The 14,718-nt window shown below is 40.2% G+C and overlaps 1 protein-coding gene across 6 annotated transcripts in view; it reads right to left on the reverse strand.

The window, feature by feature from the left end:
- Positions 1-14,718, reverse strand: part of mtcl1 (microtubule crosslinking factor 1) — a 96,841-nt gene that overhangs the window by 79,126 nt on the left and 2,997 nt on the right. For all 6 annotated transcript variants that reach the window (XM_077222100.1, XM_077222103.1, XM_077222106.1 and 3 more), the window contains exons 2-3: positions 5,109-5,333; positions 4,815-4,973 (exon numbers count right to left, since the gene is read on the reverse strand). In XM_077222100.1, the coding sequence (XP_077078215.1) occupies positions 4,815-4,973; positions 5,109-5,333 (384 nt within the window). The remainder of the gene's footprint in view (positions 1-4,814; positions 4,974-5,108; positions 5,334-14,718) is intronic.

Raw genomic sequence — 14,718 nt, forward strand, 5'->3', positions numbered from 1 at the left:
GGTTACACTTAAAATAGTTACAAAATAGATGTATGAGGTGATCATAACTTTAATTGTAACTTTAAATGATTATATCATTAATTGTACCCAGCATATAGGTAAAATGTTACCTGAGAGAGAGAGAGAGAGAGAGAGAGAGAGAGAGAGAGAGAGAGAGAGAGAGAGAGAGAGAGAGAGAGAGAGAGAGAGAGAGAGAGAGGGAGAGAGAGAGAGAAAAAGAAAAAGAGAGCCCCAAGAAAGAGACCCAGAGCATAAAAGAGCAGAACATAAAAAGAGACAGAGCAGTTACAATCTTCTTTCATCCTTTCTCTGAATGATTTCAGTTATTTCAAAGGTCCTTACAGCCGGCAGCAGTAAAAGAACCAAAAGCCACAAAGACTCTGATGAAGCAAATAGATAAAACAAACAATAAGATAAAACTATTTCCATGTTTTTCCCACTAACTTACATTTATTTATCGATGGAAAGCACGCTCTCTCTCCTATTTAAACGCACACACATACAGTACAGACACACACTCAGAAACTTGTCAGTGCTGCCATGCAACTTTATCAATAAAACAGTTTCGCAACTAAAGGAAACCACACAACATTTCTCAGTAGCAGGGTAGTAGTGTCGCTGTTTTTGAAACAGTTAAACTTAAAGCTCTCTCTATTATAACTGCATTAGTCTACTTATCAATGGCTCAAGCCTGCTTCACTTGCTCTAAAACAACGTTTTGGAATTAATTTGACTAATTGAGATATGCAAGAAATTAGTCCCACACACAAGAGCGTTTTAAGGACAAAATCCTGACAAATGTCTTTAAATAAAATATCAGAACAATCTATTGACGTGTGGTAAACATAGTATTTCTTAAAAATAATGCACACCAATAATTGCTCACAGTAAGACCAGAATGTGTATAAAAGCAAAAAGGGTCAGTTTTGATTCAATGTTGACTTTAATATTTCATCTATTCTAATGTCTAAAGCCATTAATGTTGAAACAAGGTTGACTTCTCTTTTAAAATAAAGACATCAGCTTGAAAAGCATGTTAACATAACTGAACATGGCAGTGTGCAAGATATAGCATGATTCTCCATTTCATCCACATCTGTTGTGTGTAGGGCGAATGAAGGGATGGGGAAATGAATGGTATATCGTGTGATGAATGCTGAAAAAGTGGAGCTCGACGCTTTCTGGGACAAACCTCAAGAGAGATGCGCTACAGCTCACACACACTAACACTCATTTCAACTCTTTTTCTCCTTCACGCTCACTATATCTGTCCTTGTGTGTCTGTGTGTGTGGGTACAAGTGTGTTTACCTTTCCAAATTGCATTTTAAATATTATTGCAAAAATAAAACAAAACATATTCAGGTTTATTTACACCATAAAGGCTGACAACATACAGTTCACCCAAAAATGCTTTTTCTTAATTTTCTTTTTCTTTTCTTAATGCTTTCTTTTAATTTCTTTAAGAAGATTTACTGTTCCCCCCAAGGGATACAATGCAGCAGATCTCAGAGGGGATTCTGGGATACCAGTGTAATGATTGACTGTTGTGATCCTCAGCTGTTTGAACTGAAATAACAAGAGCAGCATACACAGACACATGTTTTTAAAGCAGATTGTTCGGCTCTAAAATCTGACTTTGATTAGCCGCGTTTGAAGACGTTGTAAAAAGGTGATATGAAGAAGATGGAGATGAATTCTATATAAATGCACCAACCACAAACAGCCTAACATTATACTAATGATGGCAGAACATCAAACATCAATATTAAAATTGCTCATGTTTGAGTAAACGGTCTAAACCAACCCATAATCCCAACTACAAAGTGCCCCGATTATGCTATTTTAATGTTCCTAATTTTGTTTTGGAGTCTCAGACAAGAGGTTTACATGCATCCAAGGTCAAAATCAGTTTAATCTTCTCATCAGCTCTTTTCTCACAGTGTCAGAAACAGTTAGAAAAAAGGATTAAGTCTCTCTAAACCCCTCCTTTCTGAGAGCAGCTCTGCTCTGATTGGTCAGACTTCCCAGTCTGTTGTGATTGGTCTACTCTGCTCTGATTGGTCAGATGGCCAGTCTGTTGTGATTGGTCTACTCTTCTCTGATTGGTCAGATGGCCCAGTCTGTTGTGATTGGTCTACTCTGCTCTTATTGGTCAGATGGCCCAGTCTGTTTGGTCTACTCTTCTCTGATTGGTCAGATGGCCCAGTCTGTAGTGATTGGTCTACTCTTCTCTGATTGGTCAGATGGCCCAGTCTGCTGTGATTGGTTTACTCTGCTCTGATTGGTCAGATGGCCTAGTCTGTTGTGATTGGTCTACTCTGCTCTGATTGGTCAGACTTCCCAGTCTGTTGTGATTGGTCTACTCTACTCTGATTGGTCAGATGGCCCAGTCTGTTGTGATTGGTCTACTCTGCTCTGATTGGTCAGATGGCCCAGTCTGTAGTGATTGGTCTACTCTTCTCTGATTGGTCAGATGGCCCAGTCTGCTGTGATTGGTTTACTCTGCTCTGATTGGTCAGATGGCCTAGTCTGTTGTGATTGGTCTACTCTGCTCTGATTGGTCAGACTTCACAGTCTGTTGTGATTGGTCTACTCTACTCTGATTGGTCAGATGGCCCAGTCTGTTGTGATTGGTCTACTCTGCTCTGATTGGTCAGATGGTCCAGTCTGTTGTGATTGGTCTACTCTTCTCTTATTGGTCAGATGGCCCAGTCTGTTTGGTCTACTCTTCTCTGATTGGTCAGATGGCCCAGTCTGTAGTGATTGGTCTACTCTTCTCTGATTGGTCAGATGGCCCAGTCTGCTGTGATTGGTTTACTCTGCTCTGATTGGTCAGATGGCCCAGTCTGTTGTGACTGGTCTACTCTGCTCTGATTGGTCAGATGGCCCAGTCTGTTGTGATTGGTTTATTTTGCCCCAATTTTTCAAATGGCCCAGTCTGTTGTGATTGGTCTACTCTTCTCTTATTGGTCAGATGGCCCAGTCTGTTGTGATAGGCCTACTCTTCTCTGATTGGTCAGATGGCTCAGTCTGTTGTGATAGGCCTACCGCTTTCAGTGCATGTCAGACACCAAACACACATTACGAAATCTGAATATCAGCTTTGGATCTTCCTCAGCACTCTGATACGAACAGTAACGATGGTATAGATTTTACTCTATCAATTCTCATCCAAAGCCTTATCAGTCCTCATCCTTTAGAAGTGCATCGAAGTGGATTTGCTTTGACAATAGTGTCTTCTCAACAAGAACAACACAAACCAAACTCTCCCAGGCATCAGCTACAACCACAGAGTTTGAGGGCGGGGCAAAGTAGACAATTTTTGCATTATGCAAATTCGTTACAAACCTACGTAGGTTAAAGCAGGAAGTGAGACTGGAATTATTGACGACTCATTTCAGGCGGTTCAGAATTGATTCCTTCTTTTGGGAGACAAAAACTCTGAAACTTTGCATGCCATTTACATTCACAAACAGCTACAGTATAGTACGCACTACATGAACAGTAATATCCCGATAAATTATAATAGGGGCACTTTAAACTTTGGTACTGACATAAAGGCCAGACATTGATGTTTTTCTCCTCCATAATGCAGTTCACCTACATGTACAGATGGTCCTACCTGTGATTCACCCTTTCCAGATTAGTTTAAGATTAACCTGAGCAACTCCAGGGTAACTCCTCAGTGTCTGATTACAGAAGCAGAAGCAGTGTGCACCGCTCATGCATTAATGCACAGACAGCAGGCTTCAAAGTTAAATGTATTCATCCATACTTCAAAGCAATTCACAGTACACTAACCGTGGGAGGAATTCTAACCTTCCAGCCATCCGGGTTTAAGTGCCTTATTCAACTAAGGTGATACAGCAAGATTTCCATCACAGCGATTTAACAGTCTGTGGGTCATTTCCAGGACTGTCTTCGCTGCCTTGAAGTTATATTCTGGTTTATTTAAAACTTAAGTCTAATAATGCTGCCGATTACCACAGAAAATTATTTGTCACTTGATGAAAACAAGCGTGTTTACAGTTACAGTACTGCACTAACAGTGGAGGTTGGCTGCAATGAAAATAAATATTTAATATAGGTAACACTTTACAATAAAAATCATTCTAAAGTGTTTGTTAATCTTAGTTATTGTTAATTCGAACATTTAATAATAAATACTTGAAATCAAAAGTTATTTTATGGTATTTAATGGAGCTGATATGAACTAACAATGAACATTTGTATTTTTATTAACGTTATTTTTTTATTAACATTAACAAAGATTGATAACTATTGAAACAAAAGTATTGCTCATTGTTAGTTAGCAATAAATAAATGCATTTATTAACATTAAATAATGGGACCAAAGTGTGACCAATATATCTAACTATCACACAAATTTATAGGTATAAGCTGGGAAAATGTTATGCATGATATTCGAAATAAGATGTGTAGCATAAACACATATCAAAAACAATACCATTAACAAAAACAATATCTTTACATTTTTGATATTAAACAATCTGAGCTGCAATGCAATTCCTGCTTGTTTTTACAAATTAAGGAAATTATTTTATGTAGTTAAAAGGCTGTACACAGAAATTAAGCTGTAAGTAACCCATAATGTCCCTGTAACGGTTATAACCACTCTCTGTACTTGACAGTGAACAGCATTCATGAATAAGAAGCTGCACAATAGCCACACTACTACATAAATATGCTTTTAAAGAGTCTCCTCTTATAAAATACTTCTTGTCCTCCATTACCCAATTCAATACATGTGTGCAGGAATCTAATATGGACTCAAATCCGTGGCGTATTGTACCTCTTTGGCTCTCTCGAGCTCGTTCTGCATGGCCTGTTTGGAGATCTCCACCTCGATGATCTTTTGCCTGAGCAGCTCGTTTTCATCTTCCGCACGCGTACGCTTGTCTTCCACCGTCTCCAGTTCATTGTGCAGACGCACAGATACATCTTTGGCCACCTGTGGGCAGAGACACATGTTTTATTATCCTATTTTCACCTGTGCAACATAAGTTAGAGAGCTCAATACTTATCTCACACAAATCAGATTTTTTTATCACATTCAAAATGTTTCCATTCTCTATGACAAAAACACCTTCAGGTCCTGCTCCATTCCACGTAGAAGATCTCCGTCGACGTGTCCAGTCTGTGCAACACGCAGACTCTTCTGTTCAGCCTTGCGCAGGCGGTACTGAAGGATCCGGCAGTTCTTGTTGGAGCGGTCCAGTTCCCTGCGTATATCCTGGAGCTGGTACACCTCCTCCTCCAGGTAACTGTCCCTGATCTCCTCCATCTCCGCTCGCAACTCGTCCACTTCATCCTGAAGAAAACACAATCAGGATTAGAATCAGAGTGAACCGCAGGATGAGAATCGGGATTAGAATCAAAATTTAGAAATCGGAATGTGGGTTAGAAACAGAATCAGGACTAAAATTCTGAATTTTACTCAAAATTGATCAGGTTATGGACTGAATTTGCACTGAAATTATTTTCTGTAGTATTAAAATCAGGATAAGAGTCAGAATGCAAATCAGGATGAACTAGAAATGTTCATCCTGAACTAGAAATGATGATTAGAAACCAAAAGAGAATGAGAATCCGAATTGGAATCAGAATTTAGAATGAAAATCGGAATGTGGATTAGAATTAGATTCAGGATTGAAAGGAATTGTACTTATTCAGACTCTAATTAAAATCTATCCGATTATGGACTGAATTTACACTGAAATTATTTTCTGCAGGATTACAATCAGAATAAGTATCAGAATGACCAGCAGAATCAGAAAATAAGATTGAACAGAAGACATGAATATAAATTGGTTAACTGTAAGGTTAACTGTTTCAAATCAGAATTAGAATCACAATAAGACTCAGAATGAACATAAAGATTAGAAACAGAAACACGATCAGAATTGGAACCAAAACTAGAATGAAAATCAGAATCTGGTTAAAAACTCTAAATCATGTGAAATGCACCTGGGTTAACAAATAACTTTCTTTTTATAATCCTGTAAAATTACTTTTAAAATCAAAATCAAAATGAGAATCAGAATTGAAATGAACATTAGACTAAGAGCCAGAATGAGAATGGCAGATAGGAAAAGAATGAGAATCAAAACCGGGAAGCAAGAATCGGGATAAGGATCAGAATAAGAATGAGAATCAGAACGAACACCATGATAAGACGACGATCAGAATTTAGATTCATTAGTTCAGAATAAGAATCCTCATTCAGGTTTCTGAAGGTGTGTTCACACCTGTAGTTCGGATCAATGGGACATTGGGAATTTTAACACAGAATCTAAAGGCACAGATACACGTTCACAACCTGATTGGTCGGCTTTTATTATGTATTGTGTCGTAATTTACCGAACATCTAAAACAATACTGTGTTCTGGGGTAAATGCACTCGTTGCGTGTGTGTAGCTGCATATGATGGTTTTCTGACCAGCTGAGAACTCGTGAAGAGCTTATAAACGTGTAAAGGAGTCAAAACAGCGTCAGGAATCCCTCCGTCACACAAACCAAGATCTGCTGTGAGGAGACGCGCTTCTGATGCCTGAACTGAACTGTGATGAGCAAAATCTCCACTATGACGAGAAAAAACAGGCATGCTTGTTCATTCTGTCATTTTTAGGGTCGCATCTTGTGACATCATGTACTGTTTTTGTTTGATTTACATGTTTTTGGTCCGTGTTGTGTTCATATATCATTCGAACAGCACCAGAGTCAGTTCTGAAGCCGATCAAGACTCATCTCTTCAACGGTCTCGGTCCAGGGTTCAGATGATGTTCACACTTATTCAAATGAACCGCTCTATCAGAGCAATTGCACCAGGGTTTGTTTTAAAAAAAAAAAACATGACGTGTGAACACATTTTAAGTGGACATTGTGTAGGAATTTCTCCCATCTAGCGGTGAAATTGTATTTTGCATTCAAACGAATTGTATTCTCCAGCGCCTCGCTTTTTCAAATGCGTGTTGCATCTACGGTAGCTGTTATGTACCAAAAAGCTATGACAGGATGTCTTCTTATAGCACTTCGTCGAGTTTTCCTTTGGGTGAACAGGTTTGTTATTTAAAACAAACTGCAATTTGACACAACGAACAAACGAATGTTACATTATGAATAATAACAGTGCAATGCAGCCTTTTAAACTTGCCGGGGCCGTGAAGCACCTCTCACTGCTCTGCTCCTCCCGGTCTGCTGCTTTCAGTCACCTGACGCTGGCTCTGAACGAAAACGCGTTGTGGAAACGCGTTGGCCTAGTACTTTTTGACGCTCTCTGCTATTATAGCTTTTCAAGATGGCGGGTGAACATGGAAGCCTCCGTGGACCTACCCGTCACATGTATATAAAGATAATAAATTCTTCGTTTAAGAGGATAAGTCAGATAATTGGCAGAGGTATTTGTACACCATTTTGGACATATTTATGAATAAAAATATTGATTTTAGATAATAAAACACCTAAAAAACTACACATTGTCCCTTTAATTTAATTGGTCTGATTTTGTACAAGAACAACCTCCCTACTAGAACAAAGAAAAAGACACTAAAACAAACAAGACTGCAGGTAAAGAAATTAGTCATTGGTGAAACCCCCGTCCTGAACTGAAATGAATGACAGTCATTTGTGACGCCTCATTTCCCAGTAAATACTCCACAATGCCTCAGCGAATTCAGTGTAAACAAAGACGAAGAAGAAAGAGAGACAGACAGTGACAAACAGTCCAAACACAATGACCTTCACTGTATGTTGGGGACAATGTCATGTGACAGCAACAACCTGCTATGTGCTGTATGGATGTTCCTGTCAAACATGAGTTATGGTGGACTAATATGGAAGTAAAATAATGTCAAATGTTTTTGAAATAAAAAGCCTGTTGAATTGCACTAATTGAAAAAAAATAGGCATTGCATTAACCATGATTGCATTTTAATGCATTGTATTTTTAGGGCTTGCATTTTTATGGGCTGAAATTCAACATGGTTGAATATTTAAGCTGTGAATATTTCAATTAAAAACATTTCAAACACATTTTCATTATTAAAAATCCAATAATCCATATTCACCATTCATATTTCATTTCCAAAATATTCAAACTGTTTAAAAATACAACCTATAATATTCAACAGGCAATTTTCGGTCCATTTTATTTCGCTTTGCAAATTCGCTTCCACAAATTCAGTGGTTCAAATTCGACAGTAAATTCAACATTAGCTGTGTCCCAATGTGAAGGCTGCATCCTCAGAAGGACGCGTCCTTCGAAGGTACCAGCCTACCCAGCCTTTGAAGCACGCTCCGCATGTAGCCTTCGTATGATTACCGAATGCGCATTGGCCTACAGGTGTTCCCGATTACCGCTCCTGGCGCCAAGCAACGGTGCGAGAGTAGCCTACAGCTGCCATCCTGATAAATCATTTTATATAATTGAATAAACATTATTTTGTTTATATTTTACTGGAGGACATGGTGAGGATGTTTCAGTCATGTATTTTCGGCTTTAATAGCCGGATCATGGCCAGAGGTTTTCTGCGTCCCAATTCAGAAGCTGCTTCCTGAATTGCCAGATTACACTTTAAACTGTTCAAGTATTGGGTGTTAACTTACGTAAATAGTGTAGCCTAATGAAAAGAAAAGAAAACATACATGGGCATATGGTTCAAATGTTCACTTATATCTTACCTTGATGCGATTTTGTAGGCTAGTGTATTCTTTTTATTATGTAGCATAAATGGACAATATAAATGATGACTATAAATATATTTTTAAACCCCGTATCATGGAGGGAAAAAAACCTCCATCTGTGGAAAAAAAAAAAACAATCCGTGGCGACGGTTGTGCAATCCGTCCCTTCAGTTTATAAACTGTACTCACAATATCTTTTATGTGTAAATAAAAATACACAATTTTATTGGTGTAAACTCACAATAACAAGAAAACTTTGTGCTTTTGTAAAATAAAATAAAAAATCAGGCGTGCTTTCATGATCTGCGTGAACTGGAGCGTGTCTCAAAAATGAACTGAAACAAAATATAGCCAACCTATACAAGCTTGAAATGTCCACTTTTAAACGAACAAATTTGAATCTAATTTCCAGGTTCTAATTTGGCCTTAGAAAACCAGTAATATCGACATTTTTTTCCCTATCAATTTGTGAATATTTCAAATATTTAATAAAGGGGAAAAAGTCATAAACAAAAATCTGAAAATACGTCAATATATATATATATATATATATATATATATATTTTTGCGCAGCATTTGGTGTGTACAGTTCAAATTCAAATTTTGGTGCTCAACTTGCGTTTTAAAAATAGCCTAACAGCCGTTCATTTTTTCGTTTTTCAATTCGGGTTAAAAAAAGAAAAACGAATGGACGCAAAAGTACACGGACCTTATATTATTAATTATTTCAAATAATGTAGGCTATTTGTAGAAAAAGTTAGTGTTGGGTCCGTGTACTTTTGCGTCCGTTCGTTTTTGCACAAATACAAGTAGTTACGAATTATGTATTATTATTTTCTGTATGACCAGAAATGATAGAGTAGCCTATTTTAAGATGTTTCCACTGTTGATAGAAAAATGCAAGTGTCCGCGCGCGCACGCCTCCACACTCCACACAAACACTTGGATATGCTCAAAATCTTGTTTATTTATGATAATCTTAGCCCTGTATTATTATTGTCTAACCTGTATTATGACTGACATTTGACGAATTGCTTTGTTCCTTTTTTTGATAAAAGCGGCTTCTAAATATGTAGCCTAAATTTAGTCTAGGTCTACTACCAATAATAATGATAATTAGTATTATTATTATTTGTGTTTATAATTATAACTATAAATGTCTCAGCCTCCCTGGGAAAGTCTATGCCAGGGTACTGGAGAGGAGAATACGGCCGATAGTGGAACCTCGGATTCAGGAGGAACAGTGCGGTTTTCGTCCAGGCCGTGGAACACTGGACCAGCTCTATACTCTCTACAGGGTGCTGGAGGGTTCATGGGAGTTTGCCCAACCAGTCCACATGTGCTTTGTGGATTTGGAGAAGGCATTCGACTGTGTCCCTCGCGGCGGCCTGTGGAGGGTGCTCCGGGAGTATGGGGTCCGGGGTCCTTTGCTAAGGGCTGTCCGGTCCCTGTATGACCGAAGCAGGAGCTTGGTTCGCATTGCCGGTAGTAAGTCAGACTTCTTCCCGGTGCATGTTGGACTCCGGCAGGGCTGCCCTTTGTCGCCGGTTCTGTTCATAGTTTTTATGGACAGAATTTCTAGGCGCAGCCAGGGGCCGGAGGGTGTCAGGTTTGGGGACCACACGATTTTGTCTCTGCTTTTTGCGGATGATGTTGTCGTGTTGGCCCCTTCACACCAGGACCTTCAGCATGCACTGGGACGGTTTGCAGCCGAGTGTGAAGCGGCTGGGATGAAAATCAGCACCTCCAAATCCGAGGCCATGGTCCTCAGTCGGAAAAGGGTGGCTTGCTCACTTCAGGTTGGTGGAGAGATCCTTCCTCAAGTGGAGGAGTTTAAGTATCTTGGGGTTTTGTTCACGAGTGAGGGAAGGATGGAACGGGAGATTGACAGACGGATCGGTGCAGCTTCTGCAGTAATGCGGTCGATGTACCGGTCTGTTGTGGTGAAGAAGGAGCTGAGCCGTAAGGCAAAGCTCTCGATTTACCGGTCAATCTACGTTCCTACTCTCACCTATGGTCATGAGCTTTGGGTCATGACCGAAAGGACAAGATCCCGGATACAGGCGGCCGAAATGAGCTTTCTCCGCAGGGTGGCTGGCCGATCCCTTAGAGATAGGGTGAGAAGCTCGGTCACTCGGGAGGAGCTCAGAGTAGAGCCGCTGCTCCTCCACATCGAGAGGGGTCAGCTGAGGTGGCTCGGGCATCTGTTCCGGATGCCTCCTGGACGCCTTCCCGGGGAGGTGTTCCGGGCACGTCCCACTGGGAGGAGACCCCGGGGAAGACCTAGGACACGTTGGAGAGACTATGTCTCCCGGCTGGCCTGGGAACGCCTCGGTGTCCCCCCGGAAGAGCTGGAGGAAGTGTCCAGGGAGAGGGAAGTCTGGGCTTCTCTGCTCAGACTGCTGCCCCCGCGACCCGGCCCCGGATAAGCGGAGGAAGATGGATGGATGGATGGAGTTCACTGAAGACAGTAGGCTAATATGTTAATCATAAAATAATTTATGAATGTTTTATTTTTATATAATAAAACCTAACCTTGGGTTTGTGTTAGGCCTATATTTCTTTTTTATATGTGAAGTCTTTTTTTGCTTATTCTATTATACTGAGCTTTTTCCTCACAAAAATGGAGTTTTAGAAAATTGAAGAAATTATCCATTTAAAAAAATGAAGTTTAAACACAATGCAAATCATCCCTCATAAACAGGTGGACTGGTTGAATCATTGTGGGCACGATTTGTTAAAAGAATTCGTGAGTACAGTTTATAAACTGAGGGGACGGACTGCACAACCGTCGCCACGGGTTGTTTTTTCCCCAACAGGAGACTTTCTGGGCTCCGTACTACGGGAATATAAAACCCAGTTGAATATAAAAAAGTGCAGTTCAAATGTTACTCCCGCTCGTCATCGGTAGCTGTCACAGTTGCTATAGGCGACAAGAACAATCATCCGTCATTTTTTTAAATAAAACTGCTGTCGTCACCGGCGCGCAATGACTTATGGGGTAGGATCGGCGAGTATAGACCGAGAAGGATCCATTTATGTATCCTTCCTTTCACGGGGAAACGAAGGGTGCATTTGGCGTCGATTTTGAATCATGTTAGCCTTCGTCGCGCCGCGATGACGCAACCGGCCTTCGAATACGGCCTTCGAAGGATGCGAAATTGAATTGGGACGGCCTTCATCACGCCGCGGTGACGCAATCGGCCTTCAAATGCGGCCAATCGGCCTTCAAATACGGCCTTCGGAGGACGCAGCCTTCACATTGGGACACAGCTATTGACGTCCAGGAACTGCAGGAAAAGCAGTCGATTGCCGAGCATAATCTCCATCTGCTGTTAGTCGACCTCACCATCAGATGGTGCAAAAGCGCTTGTTGTTGACGAAGACATTCATTTATAAAATGGAAATGATTATCTGTGACTGTATATGCAGAAAAGATGAAGTTTCATTCAATAACTTCATTGTTACTTTCCCTGTGTATTCTACATGTCATCAGCTTTCTCCACCAATACCTCATACTCAAGGATTCCCTTTCCGTTGGGACAAAACGCTTAACAAATACAGTGATATGAAAGACCAATCTTGCACCTTATTGGGGATGTAGGCTGTAGGCTACTATATAGGCTACAGGCAAGAAGATGGACTCAGATTATAAACTTTACGCGCAAAGTTTCATGCTGAGCGTTTCTAGATATACTGGCATAAAATCAACACTTGATCAATTAATACTAACACTTTCTATTCTATTCTATTCTCTCTCTCTCTCTCTCTCTCTCTCTCTCTCTCTCTCTCTCTATATATATATATATATATATATAAGTCCAAGTCCTAAAATGCCTATGTGTATTGCATTAGCTTAAACTGGGATCATAGCACTTGCAAATTGTTGTCCTCCTATTGTTAGTTTAACTGTAAATCGCTTTGGATAAAAGCGTCTGCTAAATGACTAAATGTAAAATTGGCTTGACATTGGACATTCGCACATTTAGGGACCGTCTCTAGAGTTGCATACAACATTGGCATGTACGTTTCTAACTTCAATAGCAAACTTAAATTATTTGAATAAATATCAAAAATCCAAAGGGTGCACATTATGCCTGACACTACATGAACACTTTACAGTTGGTTTTATGACTGTAAGTCGTTCTATTCAAATGCTATTGAAGTTAGAAACGTGTATACCAAAGTCGTATACACTTTAGAGACGGTCCCTAAATGTGCGAATGTCCAACATCAAGCCATCTTTATGCCAGTCTATCACAGGGAAACGCTCAGCTGTGCGCGTTATTCTGAGTCCATCTGCTTGCCTGTGGGTTTGGACTTTTACATCAATACTCCATTAAGCTACTTTAGGCGTTGTATATGTCCAGCAGGGGAATCCTGAAGTATTGAGGGAAACCCTAATAGCCTGCATGCAGCACATCGCCACAATATAAAGTTAAGGCAACTAAACAACCAAGAGAAATATATGTCAACCTCAAAATGTAACATTGGATCTGTATATCCGCATCGGGGAATAACAGATCTCGTTCACGGTAAAGAAATATGCATGTAGGCTACACAGGAAAAGTAACCGTGAAGGCACCGAATTTAACATAAATAGACGTCGTCATAATAATCACAAATAAACTTAGATTGCTGTAAATGAGTTTTATGAATGAATGACTTGCTCTAATTTTTCTGGTCTTCGTCAACAACACGCGCTTTTGCACCCCCTGCTGGTGAGGTCGACTAACAGCAGATGGAGATTATGCTCGGCAATCTACTGCTTTTCCTGCAGTTCCTGGACGTCAATGTTGAATTTCCCGTTCGAATTTGAACCACTGCATTTGTGGAAGCGAATTTGCAAACCGAAATAAAATGGACCGAAAATTGCCTGTTGAATATTATAGGTTGTATTTTTAAACAGTTAGAATATTTTGGAAGTGAAATATGAATGGTGAATATGGATTATTGGATTTTTAATAATGGAATTGTGTTTGAAATGTTTTTAATTGAAATATTCACAGCTTAAATATTCAACCATGTTGATTTTCAGCCCATAAAAATGCAAGCCCTAAAAATAGAATGCATTAAAATGCAAGCATGGTTAATGCAATGCCTATTTTTTTTCAAGTAGTGCAATTCAACAGGCTTTTATTTTTCAAAAACATTTGACATTATTTTACTTCCATAGACTAAATGATCAATGTCACACAATAGTACTAACATGGAGCTACATATAATGCATGCTGCAGTATAACTTCTAGAGAGACAGATAAGAGAAAAGAGAGATAAGCACACAGTTGGAGGCAGAGGGGTGCACATCTGCTTTATAACACACGGGCCGGCTCAGGGTCAGGAGGGACGCGCGCGTGTGTATGAACGGCTCCTGCGGGGACGCAGAATTACACACACAGCTACTAAAGCGGATTAACACACCGTCTTCAGAGATAAACTCATGAAAATCCTGTTTGTGACCGCAGCCGAGCCCTGGCGCATCTGACAAATAAGATCAATCATTTATGGGATTATGCTAATTAGGCCTGCCTTCATCTACCCATCACACTTCACACAGAGAGCAAAGACTGTGATGCGTTTCCTGCGGGAGTTTTGAGCGTCTTTCTGATGCCTGTTGGATGCATCTGCACTCTGTGGACTGATGTGACCTAAAATCAGTCAAAGTACTGATTTATGGATCTAGATCTTGCTCTCCTCAAGTAAGGCCAGTAAGAGATGTGTGTGTAAACCTCACTCCCCTGGCCTCAAGAGGCGCACTAGCGACTGACGCTAACGGCTGTGGTCTTTAGTGTCTTTGTTAGCGTCCTCCCTTCCCATGCCGGAGACCCCGATTCGAATCCCACTCGGAGCGGGTCGAGTAGGACTGGTTACATTTGGTGTCGTGATCAGGATGGGAGTAATGTTTAGGGGGTGAGTGTCACGGATGTAGGCCAGTAACGGTCCTTGCACACTGATTGCAAAATAAAAACCTATGCCTATTTTCGTAATCGTCATCCTAAAATTCATCATGCACA

The sequence above is a fragment of the Siphateles boraxobius genome, unplaced genomic scaffold, assembly GCF_051911475.1.
Source record: "Siphateles boraxobius isolate OS27281-9 unplaced genomic scaffold, OSU_SipBor_1 86, whole genome shotgun sequence".
NCBI classification, from domain to species: Eukaryota; Metazoa; Chordata; class Actinopteri; order Cypriniformes; family Leuciscidae; genus Siphateles; species Siphateles boraxobius.